A 23,144-nucleotide genomic window follows, 5' to 3' on the forward strand; every position below is an offset into this window, starting at 1 on the left:
CCCAGAACTACATAAACTGGAGTGATGGTACACACCGGTAATACCAGCACTCTGCCAAGGTAGGCAAAAGAATCAGAAATTCAAAGTCATCTTCAGCTATATAGTTAGTTCAAACCCAGTCCAGGTTACATGAGTTATGAAGACAGATGTTTTCTGTCCTAACGGCCTGGTCCCAAATAAACACATAGAGGCTTATCTGAATTATAAATGCTTAGAAAAGGATAGAGTCAGGAGTCGCCAGACAGATGCAGAGGGAGCAGGAGATAAACATGCCATGCTAATAAAGGCACCACCATGTGGCAGAGTGTAAATAAGGAATATGGGTTAACCTAAAATGTAAGAGCTAGTTAGTCATAAGCCTGAGCTATTGGCTGAGTATTTACAATTAATATAAGTCTCTGTGTGATAATTTGGGAAGTGGCTACCAGGTATTTGGGAACAGGCGACTGAGACAAAAAAACTTCCTTTTACAGAGACTTTGTCTCTTAACAATACAATAAACATAAAGGTGAATTTTACTAAATTTCCCAAGGTATGGCTGTAATGATCTGTCCTGTCCGATTAAGAGACAAGCCCCTCTCACTCACTCCCCTTTCTGCTGAGGCAAGCATATCTTCCTTGTGCTTCCAGCCTGAGTTCCTTCCTTTCTGTCTCTCTCCCAAAGAGGCAGTTTCTTCCTCTCTCCCTTCTCCTCACTTCTCCCTCCCCCTCTCTTTCTCTTTCTTTCTTTCTTCCTTTCTCTTTGATCTTCTCCCCTTTTCTCCTTTCCCTTTCCCCTCCATAACCCACTAAATAAATACCCACTTTGTCTGCATGGAGTGCCTAATAGGTCTCTGTCTCTCACATTCCAAGTGGCTCCCTGCCTGGGACCAGCTGCCTTCGTCCCACCATGATCTTATGCCTGCTGCCCACTGCCACCACTCAGAGACCTGTGGCATTTTATTTAATCATAACAATGGTAAAATAGCCCATTTGGTTACTGTTATATGGCAGATGAGAGAGAGACAATTTGGAAAACATGACAATGAATTCGTGAAAAGGAAATAGTGAATAGGGAAGCCAAGCATCCACCTCCTTGTCCCTTTTGATTCTCTGGGAATGAAAAGTGGTAGAAGTCTTGCCTCTTATGTCCAAGGACCTGAGTTCAATCCCCAGTGTTTCACGGAAACAGACAAGGAAACAAAAAAAAAAAAATCAAGACTGACCTAGATCCCTGCTTTCAGCCTGTAAGCCCTGAACAGCCATGGTTCTGGGAAAACAATCTAGAGAGAGAGTGCTGTGTAGAGCAGTGAACAGAGATGGAGGGTGAAGTAAAACATGTCAGGACTGAAGAAGAGATGCAAGGTGAGACACTATGGGTGTCTTCTATCCTAGGCTTTCCCATCTTCCTGCTGCAGCCAGTTTTCAGAACCACAGCTATATGACTAAAAACCAGTAAAATCCCAGATTTCTCTAGGTCTTATGCATTCTAAATCAGGGCAGGACCCTATAAGAAGAATGGCATAAAACTTGCAAAATTAAATATTTATCTTTTTAGAGACAGGGCCTTATATATCCAAGGTTAGCCCTGAGCTTGCTATGTAGCCAAGGATAACCTTGCATTTCTTATTCTCCTGTCTCTGGGATTATAGTTTGTGCTGACATTCTGCATTTTATGGGATGCTGACAAATGAACCCAAGGCTTCAGGCACACTAAGCATCGACTAGCAAGGAGGTAGCCCTAGCTCGAGGGACAAGGGTTGAGAAAGGATGGAGCAGTGAATTGTCCTGACCATAAGGTAGGGCCCAGACACTAATGTGGGCTCCTAAAAGGGAACAACCCATTTTCTCCTCTCCTGGCCTTAACTTCAGGTAGCCAGGAAGTAACCCTAGGTTTAGCAACTGAGACGATGAAAAGTTAACTATAACAATATTAAGTTTTAAGGGCTGGAGAAATGGCTCAGCAGTTGGGAACACTGACTGCTCTTCTAGGGGACTCAGATTCAATTTCCAGCACCCACATGGCAGCTAACAGCTGTCTGTAACTCCAAGATCTGACACCTTCACAAAGACATATATACAGGCAAAACACCAATGCATATGAAATAAAAATAAATAATTAAAATATATATTAGGTTTTGAGGATTAGAAGGACAAAAGAAACTATTATCTCAGAATTACAGAGCTCAAGAATAATGTATTTTCTACTTCGGTGTCCTTGCAATTTCAGTAGCCACTGACAGCTGCACCAGAAGACCAACTGCACCTGCAATGCTGCAGCCACTGTCTGACAGCTGTACCAGAAAACCAGCTGCACCTGCCATGCTGCAGCCATTGTCTGACAGCTGCACAGAAGACCAGCTGCATCTGCCATGTTGCAGTCACAGTCTGACAGCTGCACAGAAGACCAGCTGCACCTGCCATGCTGCAGCCATTGTCTGACAGCTGCACCAGAAGACCAGCTGCATCTGCCATGTTGCAGCCACTGTCTGACAGCTGCACAGAAGACCAACTGCACCTGCCATGTTCCAGCCACTGTCTGACAGCTGCACAGACCAGCTGCACCCGCCATGTTGCAGTCACAGTCTGACAGCTGCACAGAAGACCAGCTGCACCTGCCATCTTGCAATTCATTTTCACATAGTTTTTCTCCAAGACCCACCAAATGGGTTTAATTCCATAGTCGCAAATTCTAACCGTGGCTTCTCTTTAGGCAATCAACATAGTTATAACTCCTTTAAAAGCCAGGGTATGTAGGCATTCGAGTTTTATGTGGACTCTGAGCTACATCAGATTGGAGTCAATAAAGGGTAATTAATACAGTACAGCGATCCTTTGTTTATTAAATATGTTAAATGAAAGAGTCTCTCTGGGGCCTGAAGGGAGCTAAGATCGGATTCCAGTGAGGAAGAGGCCCAGGGTGGTCGGACGGACAATCCGCTCAGGCCTCAGGCTCTGTGGCCACTGCACCTGACTGTGCTTTCCTGACTTGATGTTTTTTTTCTAATGCATTGACTGACTGTGATTAGCTGACCTTTGTCCTGTGTTCCTAGTAGTGGCCCCTAGGCTTTTTCACCTCTTTATCATGGCCACTCTCAGATACATTTTGTGTCACACAGAACAGCCTTGCTGTGGAGCTGTGGGTGCATTCGTCCATGATGACCTCAACTCACGCTCGTCCATCCAGCATGACACACACATTCCTCTCTGAAGATAGCACCAACGACAGTTAGCTAACGTCTGCATTCTGTTCCTTCCTTGACTAGCGCCTAGTTTTCAGTGTCTACGTTTTCCTCTGTATTCTGTCCCTTTCTTGCATCCCTAGCTTACCCCATAATGACCTCAGTGCTTTCAGCGACCTTCACTGCCCTGGCCTTCACTGGAAAGCTCTTCATATGTGGATGCCTCAAGCTTCAAAGTATTCACACAGAAACAGATGAGAAGAAATAAAATAAGAAATCATCTGTCTGGTAAACTTTGAAAATGATCACGTGACATAAAAGTCCTTCAGTGACTCCCTGCATATTAGCATAACAAAGGCACAGCCAGTCCACTGTAAGGCAGCCTCAGAAGCCTGGTTTTTTTGTGAAATCCTTATCAGCATTTCACAGGCGAAAGCCAGTTTAGGAAACGCTGTCATTGATTAATCTTCTTGGCCTAAGGGCAAGTTGAAGGTCACCCAGGAAATGGTTGAAGGTCACCGGGAAATGGACAACTTGAAGATCACTGACCTTCACCTTCAGGCCTTACACAGGCTACACTGCCCTCTCCAAGGGCAGTGGTGTATAGCAGGTTGTCTTGGGCACAAGAACCAGCTCTGGCCCTCCTTGTCAGCAAGCTCTTTGGGCATCCAGGTGAGTGGCCAAGAGAATTTTTCAATTTCATGGCTCTCTCTTCCCAGCAAACTATGTTTCCAGAGGCAGCAAAAAGTGGTTTTTATCCCCTCACTGGCCTGTGGCTCACTAGGTTGGCTGAGGTTGGTTAGCGAGGCCCAGGATCCACTTCCCCAGTGCTAAGATTGAGCACACATCCCCATGCCTCGCTTCTTTACATGGGTTCTGGGGCCCACACCCTGAGCCTCCTGCTTGCATGGCATGCGCTTTACCACCTGAGCTATCTCTTCGGCCCTGACTTGTTTTTATTGTATTATTTTGTCTGTTGTATTATATTTTTCCTTTTGGTAGGCACATGCCTACGCTTGCACTTAGTGCGGAGTAACAGACTTAGATACTTCATTTGTAAAAGCGTGTCCACTAGGGTCCCTGTCCACAACAGGGTCACAAACAGCAGGTGGGAGATTGGGCTTCTGCTCAAACAATGCTTTCGATGGTACGAAGGCAACGCCAAAAGTGGCCCATCCTCATTCTGTCCTTGTGTAACTTCAATACATTTGAAGGCCACTGATAAAGAGAGTCAACTGAGTACCACTGCCAGAGCTTGAACCTATCAGTAGTGGGTGGCCCTGGAGAAACCCCAGTCCCAGGTCATGAGTTTTCTTGTTTGTAATTTGATGTGATTGGAATGGAAGCAAGCTGTAAATTTTTATAACTCTACTAAACAACTTCCTGTTGTTTTAAAAGGGCCTCTAAAAGGTATTTGGTTAATTAAGCACTAAAATTTGGCTGAATGAGAGCTCCCTTCCCAGACTCCAAGTTTCAGCCTCGTCCCTGGTGCTGAAGCAGCACCGGCCCCAGGTATACAGCGTAAGAGTGGCAAGGGTCAGCTCCCAAGGAATCATGGGAATAGCTGTGACTGTACTGCAACCTTCCTGAGGACATGCATTTATTAGACACAACACATGGGCTTTAGAAAGATGGCAAACTGAATCATTTAGAGTAAATACAACACTCAATTTTCAAAGATCCACCTAGCCACACGTCAGAAAAATGCTTATTGGAAAATCTGAAGCAAAGGTCAATTATTCCCGGCATCACGACATTACCCAGCAGCCTTTGCTCACCTGCACTTTGGCGGGGACTGTCCCAGGCACCTGGTACCTCAGCTCATGCGCAGTAGTTTGAGACTTGGGAAGCAGGAAAGGGTAAGAAAGGGAGCGGTATTTTGGCTTCATAATCTGAAACAGAAAAGGCAAATTCAAAAAAAAAAAATTCAAATGAGAAAAGAAATCCATTATTCTTCGCTTTGAAGTGAAAAAAGAAATGCAGGTTCCTGGGAACAAAAAAATTATAAATGAAAATTTCTACATTAAAAGCTGGAAGCTGTCTTTGTTTTCTGTGTTCATGTTTCTCTCTCTTCCCTATGCAGCAAGCACACATTTTTTGATACTGAAAAAGAAAATTAGATGTAATCTACAGTTACAGCGATACGTAATTGAATTCTTATTCTGTGAGCTAATGTTTCACTGGGCTGTAAATGTCTGACGACAGCAATTAGGCATGATTTCATTTTAAACAACTTCACAGTAAGGTAGGAGGAAGAATCAGATTTGGTTCATATTACTCAGGAATTCGGGAGTTCATATGACACCCAATAGAACTCTGGAGGCTAAGGCCGGAGCAACACTGTGAGGTCTGGGCCAGGGTGGGGTACATACAAAGTCTGTCTCAAAAACAAAGCTTCTAGTACTATGAATTGACATTTTAACTAATTCTAGCAGTATCTGAACCATTAGAAGTGATGTGGAAATATTTTTCTGGGAAGGGATTTTATAGCTAAAAATACTATTGAGAGTTTATCCTATCAGGAGCAGGGCACGGGAGTATAGAAAAAATACAACTGTAAATATTGGCAATATTTTTATTTTTGACAGTACAGTAGATTAAAAATAATATTGCGCAGGTCAGTGGTGGTGCATGCCTTTAGTCCTCGCACTTGAGAGGCAGAGGCAGGAGAATCGCTGTTAGTTCAAGGCCAGCCTGATCTACAGAGCTAGTTCTAGGACAGTCAGGGCTACACAGAGAAACTCTTGCCTTGAAAAACAAGAAGACGAAGAAGAGGGAGAAGGAGAAGGAGAAGGAGAAGGAGAAGAAGAAGAAGAAGAAGAAGAAGAAGAAGAAGAAGAAGAAGAAGAAGAAGAAAGTAATACTGTTTTGCTTACTCATGCATCCCCTCCAAACTTGAATTTAAAATAAAAAATTTGCAGCTTTTATATGAATGATAAGTAAACTGATACCCTGTTATTCATGGAAGTACTCAACTAGGCCCCTTTTCCACGTTATCAGGATAGACAGCCTCATTATTTTAAGTAGATACAGTGGGCCCTTAACAGCACCATTGGCTTTGCTGAATTTCTGAAAGTTAGGGTCTTGTTCTTATAGCTTGTAAGTGAGTTCTATCTAGAGAAAAGAAATGGCTCCAACTCATCAGCATTCCCTGTTCAAAGCCAGTTCCACAGTCCTATGCCAGCACGTGGCCAGGCCAGGCCAGGATCAGAAAGGACTTTACAGCTGAGCCCCTATCTAAACATGCCCCGCAGACCCTATAGTTGTCGTCCACATGCATGCTGGTTTGTCTCTGCAAATACTTAACACTTCCGTTTAAATTCACAGGCCGTGATTGCTGCATCTATCCCTCCACATTCAGAGTTGTCTGTCCTAGTACTTCAAAACACAGTTTCCTTTCTTGTAGTGCTCTGAAGCCCTGCGCTATGACAATGATAACCCTACCAATAGATGATGTCACAGAAGTGGCCACAGTAGCCTTTTCCTGCCAACCCTCTGAGCTTTGCCTTGGCCAGGGACCAACATGGCCAAGTCACAACAACATTGGTACCTTGGTGAAGTTCCAGCGCTGGATGAAGTGACGAGCCACATCACGAGCTGCCTTCCCGTGGACCACAGAACCAATATCATGCCAAGGCATCCGGGGGGTGGAGTACCTGTCAATAAAATCTGCCCGGGGCGCCAGGCAAGGAAGGACCCATCACTAAGTTCAGTGCCAGAGAAATACTGACCTCAACTAAGATACAACATAGTCATGGTCAAAGGAAACAGATCTGCAAGAAATCCAACCATCCACCCACTCCACTGAGTCTAATATATGCTTAGTACTAATCTGCAGACAAGGCAAGGTGTGATGGGATTTCCCTTTGATCTGTGGGAATAACCGTATGATGTAGGTGGGTCTTCTATCTATCTGATAATTTAATTTGTTAATTAATAAAGAAACTGCTTGGCCTGATAGGTCAGAACATAGGTGGGTGGAGTAGACAGAACAGGAAGAAGGAAGTGAGGTAGATGGCTCGGGCAATCGCCATTCCTCTCCTCTCTGAGACAGATGCAATGAAGCTCCAACCCAAGATGGATGTAGGCTAGAATCTTCCTGGTAAGCCACCCCTCGTGGTGCTACACACATTGCTAAATATGGGTTAATCAAAATGAGAAAGTTAGCCAGTAAGAGGCTGAAGCTAATGGGCCAAGCAGTGTTTAAATGAATACAGTTTGTGTGTTGTTATTTCGGGTGTAAAGCTAGCCATGCAGGAGCCGGGCGGGACGAAAAACAGGCCTGCCCACAACTCCTCACTACAACCATAGGCTATCTGTATACACAAACGCCATGCTGGGCACCTCTTAGGCATAGAAGCACAGTCATTATCTAAGACACATCCTTCTAAAGAAGGAAGACAGAGAATAAATACAAAAGGACCAAACGAGGGCTACCCTCTGCAGGAGAAGTTCAGTCTCCCACCCCCCAAACACAGCTGTGGGAGACTGGGAAGTTTTAAGTGTCAAGTTTTCTTCTCGTGGCTGCACTGATAACACTCACACAGGTATGACCAAATCAGACCTCCAGAATTCAGCACAGCCTTCACTGGCTCCTCACTGAAGATCTGGAGGTAGTTAATGGTGGCCAGGGGAGGGAATGGCATTCTCTTCAGTGGTGTAAGTCACCTAAGCTTCTATAAGTAATTCCTTACCCACGCTCTTGTAAACAACACAATTAAACTCACTGAACCATCAAAAGTAGAAGGGTTTCTCATTGGGAAAAAAAGGGGGTTCAATGGGAGGGCAAAGAGAGGGTAATAGAGGGGGGTGGGTAGAACCAAAATAATATGTTTGTATGCATGCATATATGTATTATGAAAATGTCATAATGAAATTAATCATGACATACAATTAATAAATGTAAATACAAAATTTTAAATAGACAAACAGAAGGCACTTAGATCATGTGCATACATTCTTGTTGAGATGCCCCAAAGTGAAAAACAGAATGGAACCTGCAGCCGCCCTCCTCCCCATACTCACCAGCGAAAGGCTTGTCCAGCTGAACCCAGTCCTTGAAGACAAAGTTGCAGTAATCCTTCCCGTGCCAAAACCTGGTCTCTCCATGTAGCTCTCCCACGCCTGTCTGCACGCTTCGGATGGAGCCAGTGTCTGGGAACATTGCAAGATTGGCTCAGAGACAGAGCTGGGCAGGCCCTGGAGAGGGACCTCCTGACCCTAACACTCCTTTCACCCTTGCTTTTCTTCTTGAGTCCTGTCACTAGGACAGCCTAAGTCCATTTGATCAGGGACTGTGGCCTGGGGTAGTATTCCAACCCTCACGAGATTCTCTTTAGTTAGCAATGAAGGCCCAAACAAGAGTCATCTGTTAACATGGAAGTTAACATTCTTAACAGTTGAGTAGCTTATTCTCAAAGCCTACTAGGTCAGAGAGAATAGATCACAGAGTATATTATAAGGAAAGAATTCCCTAGGTGGGGCTCCAAGAGAACACTATAGCCAGGTGAGTAGGGGGGGTCCACTAGACAGAAGCAGCAGGAGCCCTATAGGCCACCTCTTCCCTTACCAATATGGTGGATGCTTCCTTTCTCATCTCAAAAAACATGAGTCTCATATTAATAGGCAGTCCATGTCCCAGCCCCAGAATTATACAGCTACATGGCACCAAGCTTCTACATTTGGGGTCGTAAAGCCTTCCATGTAAAGAGGATGATTTGTCCTGGATGACGGCTAAGGTCTTTCCGTCTTTAACAAACATCATCCATAAAACATAACAGACAAAAGCTGACAACTGAGGCACTCAAGCAGCAGTTGCGCAGCCTCCCACAAAGAGACGAATGTATCATTCTACTTAAGAATGGATACCGTGGGACGAATGGATCACTCTACTTAAGAACGGATACCCAAGTTAAACAGCACGAACGTTTCAGGGATGTGTCCCTGAGACATCAAACAAAGCAGGGGAGAAGCAGAACTCAAATCACAAATGCAGTACTTGCACAAAAGGGGGCATTAGACAGGCAGGCATGGGGCGCAAGAACGCTTGCTAAAGGAATAATAATAGAACCACTTGAAGTAGCCAATGAGAGGTCTACTGGCCACCGTACACTACCGCTGCCATAGCACCCAAACCGTAAAGTCATTTAAAAACCCCTCCGGAGCATCTACAGGTGGTTCAAGTGCTAAAGGATCATTGTGTGTAGGAGCTGCTTCCCAGGCAGCCGTCTGTCGTTTCCTTCCCCATTTCCCTTCGCTGAGCCCCAGGTGTCAGCATGCCTCCCTCCTCCTTCACTGTATTGTGACAGGCTGATCTGCCTTGCCTCTGTGCAGTCTGCATGTTACCCATTCTGAATAGAATACTCTTCTCTCCCTGCTGCCTGATCTCTTAGTCTTCCATTATGAGCCGTATCATCCTGGCCTCAAGAGAGACAGAGCAGACCCGTGCCAGCAGTGGCCTCACCAGCACTGATGCTGTCCTGTCTACAAAGACCCTCCCTAGGCCTTTGACCAGGCCATGCGATTGCATGAACCGCTGAGTGGATATCCCTCCTCCTGGAGCCTATACACTCAGAGTGGGCACCATAGCCCTTCACCACCCGCTGCAGCTCCCAGCATCTAGGAAGTCATTAATCAGTGTTTGCAGAGCAAATATTTTATGCACTAACCACACACCTAATATTCTATCTCAAAGTTAATAAGTAACTTTAGAAAGATCATTAAATGCACTGTATGAAAAAAACGGTTTAAATTGTCAATGTCAACAAAAGCAACTAATGTTTGAAAGATGCCTCATTATCTTCTCCCAGCCATTGGCTTTCCTGCTGTAGACCTCTGAAAGGAAAGAGCACATGCAGGCTGTGTGCTGCCCCGTAGGCTCATGTGGGCTGTGTGCAGCCCTGGAGGCTCTTCCTAGAAGCATGGATACTGTTGGGAAGCCAGGCTTGAGAGAGGAACAAGGAAAGTGAGAATATAGACGATGAAGAGTCAATTCCAAATTTACAATACACAGAAACAGAGAGGTGGCTCAGCAGATATAAAGGGACTCGCGACCTAGCCTGGAGCCCTGATCAATCAATCCCAGGATGCACGTGGTGAAAGAACTGACTCGGCCAAATTGTTCTCTAATCTCCACAGGCCTGTTGTGCCACATATGCAGGGGTGCAACCCCCCACACACACTGTAATAAAAAATTAAGAAACACAAACATGTAGGAATGAAATTTGAGATATAATATTAGTTGTGTGTGGTGATTGCAAATATACACATACATATAATTGATTTTTCATCAATTGGAGAAATGAAGCTGAGACTGTAACATGGACACCCATACATTTGTTGAGATATAAGATAATTATAATAGTTGGTTATCATTTGTATAGCAAAATGAAAGTGTATTTCTAGTCTCAGAAAACAACCCTGGGAGTAACTGGATTCAGATGCCCACAATTCAAACGTGCTTTCGTTTCTAGCCAAGGCTCAACTATGCCAAGAGACAGCAGTCCTCCCAACACACGGAGGCAGCCTGGCACACATGCACATGTGAGCAGACAAGCAGCGCCTTCTCTGGCTCCCGAATGACATCCTCGCAGCTGCATCTCTTATCCGTGGATGCCTCGTGCTAGGTCTCTGCCCCCTTGTGTATCAGTAGCCAAAGTCTGCAGCAAGGACATCTTCCTGTTCCTGCCGGGAGTCCCCAGGCCTTGTCATAGTTGCCTCTTTGTGTCACACCTAACGCTAAAACTACAGCATCCTACAGCACCAATCCCTCTGAGGGTGACTCAGTCCCAACCTCTCAGGCACCTGGGCATCTCTACCACTTTGCCCGGCTATCCTCCTCACATCCTCCCTATTACCACTTCCGGAAAAGTAAGGACGTCTTAATAATTCTTCTGGAAATTTCCATCTCTTTTAGTCTTGAGCACATTGGCACAACCTTATAAGATCCCTTTACATCAAGAATATCACTCATCAATCTTTCCCTTTAGCCGACCTCCACCATGTGTTCCCAACTGACCCAGATAGACTCCATTGGCCCAGTCTATATAAATTAATTCTTGATTACAACCCCCAAGTTCCCTAACCCTGGAAACCCAATGGTGTGTCCACAGTTCACTTGCTATCGTAAGCTAACCTGAACTGACATGGAAGTTTTCCCAACCGCGTTGCCCAACTCATACTGCACATGCATGAAGTCTGCTTACATCCCTGCCTGCATTTCCCTACTCATGCTGCATATATGTGGAGTTTGTTTACATCCCTGACTGCACTGTTCCCACTCATGTGCACACACATGGAGTCTGTTTACATCCCTGACTGTGTTGTCCCCAGTCATGCTGCATATACGTGGTTTTTGCTTACATCCCTGTATTGCCGGAGCCTGGTGGAAGTGCCACATAATACAGGGTATAGATATGATATCACTTTTCTAAACCCTGGTATTTTCTAGTTTCTGAAGCTTATCTGACTCAGGGCTTCTTGTAGACCTCTGTAAGTTTGTCCAACTGCATAAGTTTGAGAACTGAAAATAATTGCTTCTGCTGTTCATTTCCAAATCTGTGCCCTAGGAACATTATCCTAAAACAACGCTCTCTCCTTTCTTAGTCTCTACCTTCCAAGGTGTGTTCTGTAGCATTAGGGCCTCACACATGCTAGGCTGGCTGGCACTCTACCTCTGAGCTACACCGCCAACATCCTATCATTTGAATTTATATTCATATCCAAGGGTGGTCACAATCCAGGTCCTGAATGAGTAACGTGGTTTTGAAAATGTTCATTCTTCAAACTTTCTAGATTTCCAAGTGTATGTGAGGATTTGTGACTTTGTCATGGTTAGGTCCATCAAGGTTCCCCTGCAGCAATAGTACTGACCATTGTGCTAGTTGATAAAACATTTCAAACAATTTCACGATCAGCTAGCAGACAATAAGCTGGTTTGCTTTAGTTTTTTTGCTTTGTTGTATCTTGCTTTGTTTTCAGACAAGACCCATCTAGCCCTAGCTGGCGTTAAACTCACTATGTAAGCTAAACCAGGCTGGCCTCGAGTTTGTCACAGTCCTCTGCCTCTGTCCCCCAAAGGCTGAGACTACAGCTATGTGCCCCACGTCTGCCTGACCTAAGCTTCTTGAGGGAAGATGAAGAGGCTTATACATTGCAGAGAAGTCTGGAGAAGCCATACCTTTTTGCCCTTAGTATCATCTGATCAGTGATAACGCGGAAACCCTGCTTACTTAATCTTAGCATTACAAAGGAGAGCTCAGCAGATGCTCCCCAAATGTGAGAGCAATCAAACTCTGTATTTAAAATAGTGTCAGGTAAAGCAATAGAACATAATTCTGAAAAGATAAAAAAATACTTGAGGGTGGCTGAGTGCTTTTTGAATTAAATATATACTACAGAATTTACCATGGTTACTGACCTCATTAAGAGGAATAACATTTAGTATAGTCTTCCTGTTTAAGCCCTGCCATGATCTCTCCTATGTTGGGAACACAGAACCACAATCCTTGTGCCCACAGATCTCCAGAGAAACCAAGAATGTTAAGCACACAGGATTGTCTTTCCAATGGGAAAGATGAAAAACCTGCTCTTCCACCCAGAAAGCTGAGAACTGGGAGTGACAAACAGCCAGGTGACCTACATTATCTGTGGGCCAGGCCATATCAAGCTCTTCCAACCAGGATCCTTATAGCCAGAGGCTCCCTAAACTCCCACAGCCAGAACCAGGCATGGCTAATAGCCCAAACAACTTCTACACTATCTGGGTGACTGACACCAGGCTAGACCCTTAGACCCTTAAGCTACTACAGATAGGATAGCCTATCTCTAAAACCCATCTTCTGGGAAGAAGTGACATGTAAGCTGAGTTGAGTTTCAATGTATTTATGCTTCTTGGTGCACCAGAAATTGTATGACACCAGGAATTTTTTTTTTCAAATTATACTAGGTTTAAATACATTGGGAAGAAACCTGATGTGTGCTGTGATTACCATTAATGAATAAAGAAAGTGCTTTGGACCTACAGAAAGGCAGAACTTAGGTAGGCAGGAAAAGCTAGGCTGAATGCTGGGAGAAAGAAGGGCATAGTCAGAGAGAAGCTGTGGAGCCACTGCCAGAGTCAGACATGCCAAAACATTAGCAGGTAAGCCACAGCCACATGGCGATATATGGATTAACAAAAATGTGTTAAATTAACATAAGAGTTAGTCAATAAGAAGCTAAAGCTAATGGGCCAAGCAGTGATTTAATTAATACGTTTTCTGTGTTATTATTTTGGGTCTATGCTAGCTGGGCGGCAGGGAACCAACAAGCAGCTCTCTCCTCCAACAGAAACTGTCTCTTTTTAGACTCCCCAGAGTCTGATCCATGTTGACAAAGTCAGTCTGCACCTTGTTTTCACACTTATCTCTATGTGCAGTTCCCTTTCCTGCCTGGACACCTGCAGGGACCCCTTACATCTGTACCCTGCATTTTGGCCTCTGCAAGGCAAAGTGTCCTGGGAGCCCCTTCCAAGTAACTATCTGTGCATTGTTTAGCACTATCATTGACTTCCCCAACATTCTTGATATTGTAAGTACCACGCACTAGTCAATTGTGCCACTAGAGCATATATCCCAGAGATGAAATTCTTACAGTAGCCTACAGAGCTGCTTAGAGTCCATCCGGTCCCCCACCTTCTTGCTTTTCTAACATTTTCATCTCTACAGCCATATTTCTAGAACGTCCCAATTGTCCCCCTGCCTTGGGTTCTTTGAACTTGTTATTGTTCTTACTTAAGACACCTCCCCAGATAGTTTCTTATTTTCCTCCTCTCCTTTTTGAACACCAGTGGAAACTCAACTTGTAAGAGCAACATTCTTTATTCAGGTTATATAAAATAGTAATTCATCCCTCTGCTTTCACACTATTGGTCTCCACTAGAATAATTACCACTGCCTGATGTGCTGTGTGCAACAGTCTGTGTGTGTAACCCCCATCCTCACTACATTAATTTAACTCACAGTAGTTAGAACAGTGTTTAGTATGTCATAGGAGCTTAGTGCATATATGTTCATACAAGGGGACTGGAAAAACGGTTCAATGATTTGGAGCACAGTTGACCCAGGTTTGGCTTCCAGCATCCACCAGAAACACACACACATAATTAAAGCTAAAAATAAATCTTTAAAGAACTATGTGAGCTTCTACTTTAATGGCTGCTCGGTCTCATTAAGGATGACCCAACTGCCTACTTCCTTATCATCCCCAGAGGCTAAAATTTGAGTTGTTTACTTCCTCCCTTTCTCTTAAAATAAACAAGTCATCGGGAGGAGGCTGAATGCATGCAAGTACACTTCCCAGCAGCGATCTAGGTCACCACTGTGGGTCTCACACCCTCCACCAGGGGTTGGCCTAATGTGCCAGACGTCTTTCACTTCCACTTGCTCCCATTGTGCACGCACTAGTGGTCAATGTGCAGTCTTTCACACTTCAGCAGTGAATCACACTGAATCTCCCATCTTACTTTGAACCTCACCTCTAAAGCAGCAAACACACACACAGACACAGACACAGACACACACACACACACACACACACACACCAGAACGCCACTTTCCAGGCCCACCCTAATTAAAAATTCTTCTTAATATCTGTAGTTGTAGGTACCCTGTCTTGGTCCCCTCGGTTACCCAAAAGTTTCCAGACCTCAGAACATTGAGGCGCACACAGGAACAGACATAAATGAAAGCTATCCCTAAACTCATATGCCAATCAAGAACTAGACTTATGTTAAATAACTAAGACTTCTACCATATAATGTTTTCCATTTTTACATTATTGTGTATCAATATTGGTCTAATTTACAGGATTAATGGTTACACAGTGCTTTGGTACACTACATACAGTTAATGTATGTGTCTGGGTCCATGTGATGGTTCCAGAGATAAAGGTACTTGCCCTCAAACCTGGAGACCTGAGTTCAATCCCTTGTGAAAGAGAAGACCAACTCCTACAAGTTGTTCTCAGACCTCCACACAGCCACCACGGCCTACCATACACATATACACATATGAAATAAACACATATGATTAAAAACAATTGAAAAGCAGGATTCCTAAAGAACGCTGGAACTGCTCTTCAAGTTCCAGTCTTACTAGTCAGGTCCCCTGGAGCTTCATCCCTGATGTCATTTGGGTTCCAGTGTCCTAACCTAGCAGAGCAGAATCTTAGCCTCGGGATCAAGCCAAGGTCGAGGCAGACAGAGTGTCTGCACTTCCGCTGGGTTATACGTGTGGATACTGAGTGGAAGGCTGGTCTGAACTGGGAATACACTGGGCGGTAATACTGTGCCATGCCAGTCAAGTTTCCTTATCTGAGACGTTCCTGCCAGGCATCACAAGCATGGGGCAGTAAGGAGCCATCTGAACCCTCGACTGCTGACTTATCGTAGTGACTCTTCATCCTTAGGTCAGATCAGTTGCCAAAACCTTCATTCTTACCCCCATATTTTAGCCCCTGATTAATTCATTCTTCGCGTATCTGATTCTTCTCAGAAAAGGTATCAGATAACATTTTCTAACCAATCCATGGAAAACACGACAGTCCTATCAAAAATCATCATAATTTTTTTCAACAGATGAAGCTGTGTCTTCCCCACTTTGTCCGGGACTCTGTGCCTTGAATGAGTCCTCCTAACACCAGTCACTGTGCCTTGGCTGAACAAGGCTTGTCCTTAACAGTCACGGCATTGGTCTTCCCATGCCAGGTCCTTTGCTGGGCTCCTTTCCCTCACCTGCAAAACCTTCCTGTCCTCACCTACCCCCAAGTTCCTGTTCTCACCTGTACCCCAAGTTACTGTCCTCTCCACCCCCAAGTTACTGTCTACACCTGCCCCCAAGTTACTATCCTCAACTGCACCCCAAGTTACTGTCCCCTCCCCCACAAGTTATTGTCCTCGCCACCCTCAAGTTACCATCCTCTCCACCCCTGAGTTACTGTCCTCTCCACCCCCGAGTTACTGTCAGACGCACTGGACAAGCTCCCTACTCAGAACGTTTCTCTAGGTCAGCAAGAGGAAGTCCTTCTACCTTGCACAGAGCTGGCTGTGTGTGCACACGCACGCTACCACTAGAATGTAAGTGCTCAGAAGTGCAGAGCCTGCACTTGCATGGAGCAAGTTCTACTTGACATATGGGGCACGAAGACTGAGCAGAAAGCCAGTGCAGACACACACTCACTGTGCTCATGTAGCAGAGGAAGAGACAAAAGCCAACGACCATGGGGTTCTGACACTAGCAGGTCACTTACCAGTGCCGTGCCTAGTGAGTCCCCGCTCAGACTCACAGGAAAGGCGAAAGAGTTTCAAGTGGGGCTTTAACCCATGGATTAAATTCTGGTGACTTCTATAGTGGCTAGAATAACCTGGAGAAAGTTGAGAGTTCTTTTTTGTTTTACAAAGAAACATATTTACATATATATGTATGTATTTGTATATATTTATATTTGATATATGTATCAAATTTTCTAAACTCAAAAGCAAGCTTAATTATTTTTAAAACAAGCAACTCTATAGGATCAGTCATTAGATCTAGTGTGATCGAAAATGACAACACTCTAAACAAGATTTGCAAGGAATAGTAAATTCTTAAGATATAGACTATCTGATTTCTACTAATACAAATAATATATTTCTGCATGAAAAGAGAACTTTCTTCTACAAAAGGTTTATGCAGCTTGTCATGCTTTACAAAGCTTTAGTCATATGTGGCCATCAAAAGATCAATAGTGGCTGTTATGATTACTTTGTATTGAAAACAAATATGCTTTGTAAATGACGCAAAAGAGGCCAACATGGAGCTCAATTGGTAGTGTGCTTGCTTCCATACACAGAGCCCTTGGTTTAATCCTAGAACCTTGTGAAACAGGCATGGTTGTGCATGCCCGTGATGCCAGCATGGGGCAGCCATGAGCCCAAGACCAGACTCTACTGCATAGTGAGTCTGCGACCAGCCTGGGCTACATGAGACCCTGTCTCAAAACACAAACAGTGCCAAAGGAGCCATGGCACCACACAGGATGGCCCGCAAAACTAGAGGCATTATTCATGGAGTGCCACCACAGATTTTTAAAAAACGGGTTGACGAGGGACTGGTTACAAGGGTCACAGCACAGCCAAGACAAGTTCTAACAGAGACGAGACTCACTGGAGGCGCTGTCGATGCTGCTGATGCTGTCGGAGTTGTGCAGGTGACGACGGTGCAGTTGTCGGTAGAGGCTAAATTTGGAGAACTTCCGGGGTTTCCCTATTCCTTTCAGCTTGCCATCTATATCATCGGCACTCTTCAGGATGGGCTCGTTTTTATGAGCTTTGTGGTTATTCTTGAGGTTTAAGGATTCCATAGATTCTATTGTTGCTGCCTGAGAAAGTTATTTAAAAATAAAATAAAATAAAAATAAAAAGGCCATGCACACAGTATACTGTAATGGGCTCTCACTCAAGCAGAGCTGAGAGATGGTTTACAAATGGTGATGGTCCCAGAACAGACTCTCCATTGAGTCTCAGGTCAGCCACAGGGTGGTGGTGGACTCCTGTGAGCACTTTAGCTGTCCTGGAACTTTCTATGTAGATCAGGCTGACCTCAAATTTAGAGATTCACCTACCCCTGCCTCCCACATTCTGGGACTAACGGTGCATGCCACCACGCCCATCTAAAATTCCTGAAATTTCATTTCACTGACCTCTTTACTTCACGCTAATTAGACTATTTAAATTCAGTGCCACGCTATACAACTTCTCTAACAAGCTGACTTTTCCCATCAGCTGTGTTCCCCATTGCCGTTGTTTGAATGTGAAATGTCCCCGCAGGCTGTTTGAACACTCAGTCCCCTGTTGGTGGCAGTGTTTTGGAAGGCTTCAGGAGGTGGAACCCTGCCCGGGAAGGTGAATCACTGGGGTGGGCCTTCAGGTTTGATGACTTGTCATCTCCATGCCTCCTAACTGTCCATGGAATGGGATGAGCAGGACCCCCCCGCTCCTGCCTCCACAACTTTAGCAGCACAGTGGACTGCACTCCTTAAGCTGAGGCCGAAACAACCCCACCTCCCTCACCGCTTCTCCTCAGATATTTGATTACAGTAATGATGTGGATCCAGGCAGGGCATTGCTCACTCTCAACCCTCAAAAAAGCCAGCAGTATAGCCATCGGGAAATGAGAGGAGCCCCTGAAATCTTTGAATCCTCATCCATATTGTATTTGGGCCGTGTAGAGCTGAAATAAAGCAAGGATCTTAGCAGCTCCTGATTAGCAGGTACTTTGAGGAGTTATTAGTTAACTTCCTGCTCCAGTTCGCTCTAGTGACCCCAGACTGATCTTCTGACTTCTGTGTCCAGAAGTAGGAAAATGCTAAAAACAAATGCCCACCATAGCCAGGCACACACTCTCATAAGTGAATGAAACCCAGCTCCAGCAGCTACCTGGGATGGGCTTCTTACTCGTATTTAACTAGAGAACCGACTGAGATGACATAAACTACACAGAACTCACTCTCTTCCTATAGGAGAGAAGCTGAGAGAGGCCAGGTTCCACGTTAGGCAGGTTGTATAGACTATTACAGGAAAGTAGGTATGTCCATCGTATCTCTCAGTTGCCACCTCCGAATCACTGGGTCAATCATGGCATTTATATGGGTTTAGACAAGCCTGTCGATTTTACGCTGCCCCTCAAGGGTGACAGGTACTCACTGTGAGAGAGCCCATGGACAGTCCTGAGGTGACCCGCTTCACACTGCCCACGTCGGTGAGTCTGTGTTCATTGTCATCCCATCGTCCATAGGCTAGGTCAATCCCACCCACAAAAGCCAGTGATTGGTCGATAATGACGAGCTTCTCATGATGAGCCCACAGATAGACACTGGAGGACACGTGGTCTGGGTGCCTCATCACCTGCAGACAGGAGAAATCCACAGAGAATGTGGATTATAAAAGCCCTTCAAATCTCAGTAAAGTAGGTCTGCTCCCCTGAAACCACTTCTGAAAGAATTCAGATACAAAATATGATCTACACATGCTGAAGAAAGTCCCTCAAACTTCAAATTTTATTCGAAGTATTAGCAGAGAAAGACTTCCATCTGCTCTTCTTTCTTTCTTTCTTTCTTTCTTTCTTTCTTTCTTTCTTCTTTCCTTTTCCCTCCCTCCCCCCCTCCCTCCCTCCCTCCCTCCCTCCCTTCCTTCCTTCTTTCCTTCCTTTCTTTCTTTCTCTTTTTGTTAAGGACTATCCTCACCGCTCTTGAGAGTCTCTTTTCTCAGTTTCCTAAATCCTGAGATTTCAAGTGCAGGCCCCTATATGTGACCTCTTACAATTTAAGTCCTTAGCCAGATGAGGTGGTTTGAGGAAGCAGTCATTTGACTTGAATGGCAACCATTAAAGCTGTAGGTTCTCTTTCCACCCCTCCCCCAATAGTTACCCTTGGTATAAATAAATTAATAAGTAAATAAGTAAGATCCTTAACCACCATGCATTATGGAAAGACGTGTAATAAATTACATTTGCATTCTGATGATATAAGCACACAGACACTGGGACAGCTCCTCATGCCAAGGTAAATGGAGCTGTGATGAACGGCTTTCAGGATGAGCCCCTATACAACCTTGTTTAACCTCTCTTATGTTTACGTTTGTAACTAAGAAGACACCAAAAATGTTGACTAATGCTTTTACTTATTGTGGTAGAATACATGAAATTTGCCACATTTCCAATTTCAATGTGCAGTTTTTCCCAAGGCAATGAACTAGCCAATCTTGAGGACTGCTGTTAGGGCTTTAAATGCTGGGTGGAATTCAGTCAGGCGGTGGTGGCACACGCCTTTAATCCCAGCACTTGGGAGGCAAAGGCAGGCAGATCTCTGAGTTTGAGGCCAACCTGGTCTACAGAGCTAGTGCCAGGACAGACTCCAAAGCTACAGAGAAACCCTGTCTTGAAAAAAAAAAGAAGAAAGAAAGAAAAAAGAAAGAGAGAGAGAGAGAAAAGAAGAGAAGAGAAGAGAAGAGAAGAGAAGAGAAGAGAAGAGAAGAGAAGAGAAGAGAAGAGAAAGAAAAGAGAAGAGAAGAAAAGAAGAAAAGAAAAAATGCTGGGCAGAGCTCATCAGGATGCAGCAATAGAATCACAAGGCCCCCATGTTGTTCCCTGAGAGTTCTCAGCTGTTGATCACAGTCCCCTGACGAGTTGTGCCTATCCAGATTTCACTCCTTTTCCTGGGCTAGCCTGCTCCCACTGTGGACTTTCAGAGTGGCTCCATCTTCTCTTCTTGTCTTCAGAAACCAGAGGCTTTCCTTTTTCTCTTTATGCTTCTGACTAAAGCTTTCTTGAACTGGTCAATCCTCCAAAATACTAACTTTTGGTCACTGATTTTTACCCATTCTGCCTGTGACTGACACGTCTGATCTTGATGTCCCTCACCTGCTACCTTTAGGTTTGCTTTGTTCTTTTGTCTGGATCCTTAAGTTGTAAATTAAGCTCACACTTTGAGACCTTATCTCTTTTCTAATGATGGACTTAGGACTATAAGCATCTTTCCTTTGTACTGCTTTTGCTAATTCCTGGGAGCTTTGACACGTTCTTTTATTTTCACTTGACTCTAAGGATACATCTTATGTCTTCTCCTCTTCCAACATGGGCTCATTATGCAGGCCTGGCTAGCCTGGAGCTCAGCACATAGACCAGGCCGTCCTCAAACACACTGAGATCCTCCTGCCTATGCCTCCTGAGTGGTGGGATTAAAGGGGTAAGCCACAATGCCAGCCTGAATTATTCTTTAATTTTTTTTAAATTTTATTTATCTATTTAGGATTTTTTTTTGAGATAGGGTTTCTCTGTGTAGCTCTGACTGTTCTGGAACTCACTCTGTAGATCAGGCTGGCTTTGAACCCAGGGACTCACCTGCCTCTCCCTCCCAAATGCTGGAATTAAAGGCAGGCACCATAACTACCTGGCTTAATTTTTGTTAGCATACAAAATGATAGGTTCTATGATGCTTTGTTCTTATTAATTCTCTTTCCTTTGCTGACCATCTTCCTAACTTCAAATAAACCCCCTACATTCACATGACATGCATTATATATTCTCTCTCCTCTCTCTCCCTCCCTCCACCCCCATCTGTCTCTCTCTGTCTCTCTGTGAGCATCTCACTATGTAGCTCTGGGTAACGTAGAATTTAGTACATGGCCTAGACTCGCCTTGTGTTGATGGCCATTCTCTTTCTGCTTCAATCTCCCAAGCACTGAGAGCACAGGTGTGAGCCCCTGCACCTTTAGTGGGCTGCTTTAGAAGCTGATCCCTGTTGGATCACCTTTGTAGCTCACTCATGTCTGCGGTTGAACAAGAAAGAGTGTTTATCCATTTGTCAGCTCATCAGCTTTCAAACTATTCACGCCTGTTAGCTGTTCTGAGCACTGTTACCAGGCACATTGCTATACGAATCTGTCTGTAGAGTTACGCTCTCACTTCTCTTGGGTGCTGACCTAGCAGTGACCTGCTAGACCATACGATAACTGCATCCTTAACGTTTGAGGAACTAGCAGACAGTTTCCCAAAGTGGCTGTTCTATTATCCACTCCATTAACCTGCATAATCTCCATTTTCCCAGCAATCCGGATAGCACCTGACCACCGGTTATAGCTCGCTGAGTGGATGGTAAGTAGCATCTTGCTGCAGTTTGATTTGCATTTTCCTGATTCAATATCTTCTCGTGAGGTTTGGCCATTGGAATCTTATAAAATATCTGTTCAAAGCCTTGGCTCATTTGAAAATGTCTTCTAGAGGTTCTGTTGAAGAAGGACCCCATACAGACAGGAAACACGGCCCTTCTCAGTCTACGGTTTGTAAATACTTTCTCCGCTTCTGTGGCTTGCTTTTTCCTGCTGTTCTTTGTTGTATATTTTTTCTTTCCCCCCCACTTTTTCACTAAGGTCACGCTCACGGATCCCAGACACTTTCCACTGGGCTAGGTTTCTGCCTCACTGTCGCAGAATATTTATTTACACTGATCTCTCTCTCTCTCTCTCTCTCTCTCTCTCTCTCTCTCTCTGTCTCTCTCTGTCTCTCTCTCTGTCTGTCTCTCTCTGTCTGTCTCTCTCTCTGTCTCTCTGTCTCTGTCTGTGTCTCTGTCTCTGTCCCTGTCTCTCTCTGTCTCTCTGTCTCTGTCTGTCTCTGTCCCTGTCTCTGCCTCTCTCTCTCTCTCTCTCTCTCTCTCTCTCTCTCTCTCTGCCTAAGACATCACCTGATTGGTGTAATAAAAAGCCTGAACAGCCAATTACTAGGCAGGAAAGAATAGGCAGGACTTCTAGGTAGAGAGAGAGAGACATCTCTGGGAAGAAGAAAAAAAAAAGTGGAATTTGCCAGTGAGAGGCAGGGAAGCAGGATGTGCAGAAAGGAGATGAGGTAACGAGCCACGCTGCAGAACGTAGATTAAAAAATACAAGTTAATTTAAGTTATAAGAGCCAGTTGAGAAGAAAGCCTGAGAAAAGGCAAATTTTTCATAATTAATAAGAAGTCTCTGTCTTTATTTTAGGGGTGGTGATCCAAAGACAGCCTGACAAGAAAGTGAGCTGCACTCACCCCCAAAATAATCTACAAATTCCAACAGCCTCTCCAAGTACTCTCTCCCTCCATGTCTTCCACACCTGATCCTTCCTGTTCCCATCCATACCAAACCCCCAGTCCACCCTCAAAATCTATTCTATCTTCCCTTCCCAGGGAGATGCGCCTTGAGCTCTCCTTGTTACTTAGCCTCTCTGAGTCTGTGGGTTGTAGCATGATTATCCTTTACTTTACAGCTAATTTTCACTTATGAATGGATATATACCATGCTTGTCTTTCTTGTTCTGAGTTACCTCACTCAGGATGACTTTTCTCTAGTTCTATCCCTTTGCCTGCAAATTTCATGATGTCATTCTTTTTAACAGCTGAATAATATTCCATTCCATCAATGTATCACATTTTCTTTAT

At 44.5% G+C, this 23,144-nt stretch overlaps 1 protein-coding gene across 9 annotated transcripts in view; it reads right to left on the reverse strand.

Annotated features, from left to right (window-relative positions):
• The window catches only part of Pld1 (phospholipase D1), a 209,617-nt gene that overhangs the window by 59,915 nt on the left and 126,558 nt on the right, over positions 1–23,144 (reverse strand). For 7 of the 9 annotated variants that reach the window (XM_038347016.1, XM_038347015.1, XM_038347018.1 and 4 more), the window contains 6 exons: positions 18,883–19,083; positions 17,345–17,558; positions 16,449–16,562; positions 8,187–8,315; positions 6,712–6,830; positions 4,940–5,053 (listed from right to left, as the gene is read on the reverse strand). In XM_038347016.1, the coding sequence (XP_038202944.1) occupies positions 4,940–5,053; positions 6,712–6,830; positions 8,187–8,315; positions 16,449–16,562; positions 17,345–17,558; positions 18,883–19,083 (891 nt within the window). The remainder of the gene's footprint in view (positions 1–4,939; positions 5,054–6,711; positions 6,831–8,186; positions 8,316–16,448; positions 16,563–17,344; positions 17,559–18,882; positions 19,084–23,144) is intronic. The other 2 variants (XM_038347020.1, XM_038347019.1) reach the window with 1 other exon arrangement.

The sequence above is a fragment of the Arvicola amphibius genome, chromosome 11 (assembly GCF_903992535.2).
Source record: "Arvicola amphibius chromosome 11, mArvAmp1.2, whole genome shotgun sequence".
Taxonomy (NCBI): Eukaryota; Metazoa; Chordata; class Mammalia; order Rodentia; family Cricetidae; genus Arvicola; species Arvicola amphibius.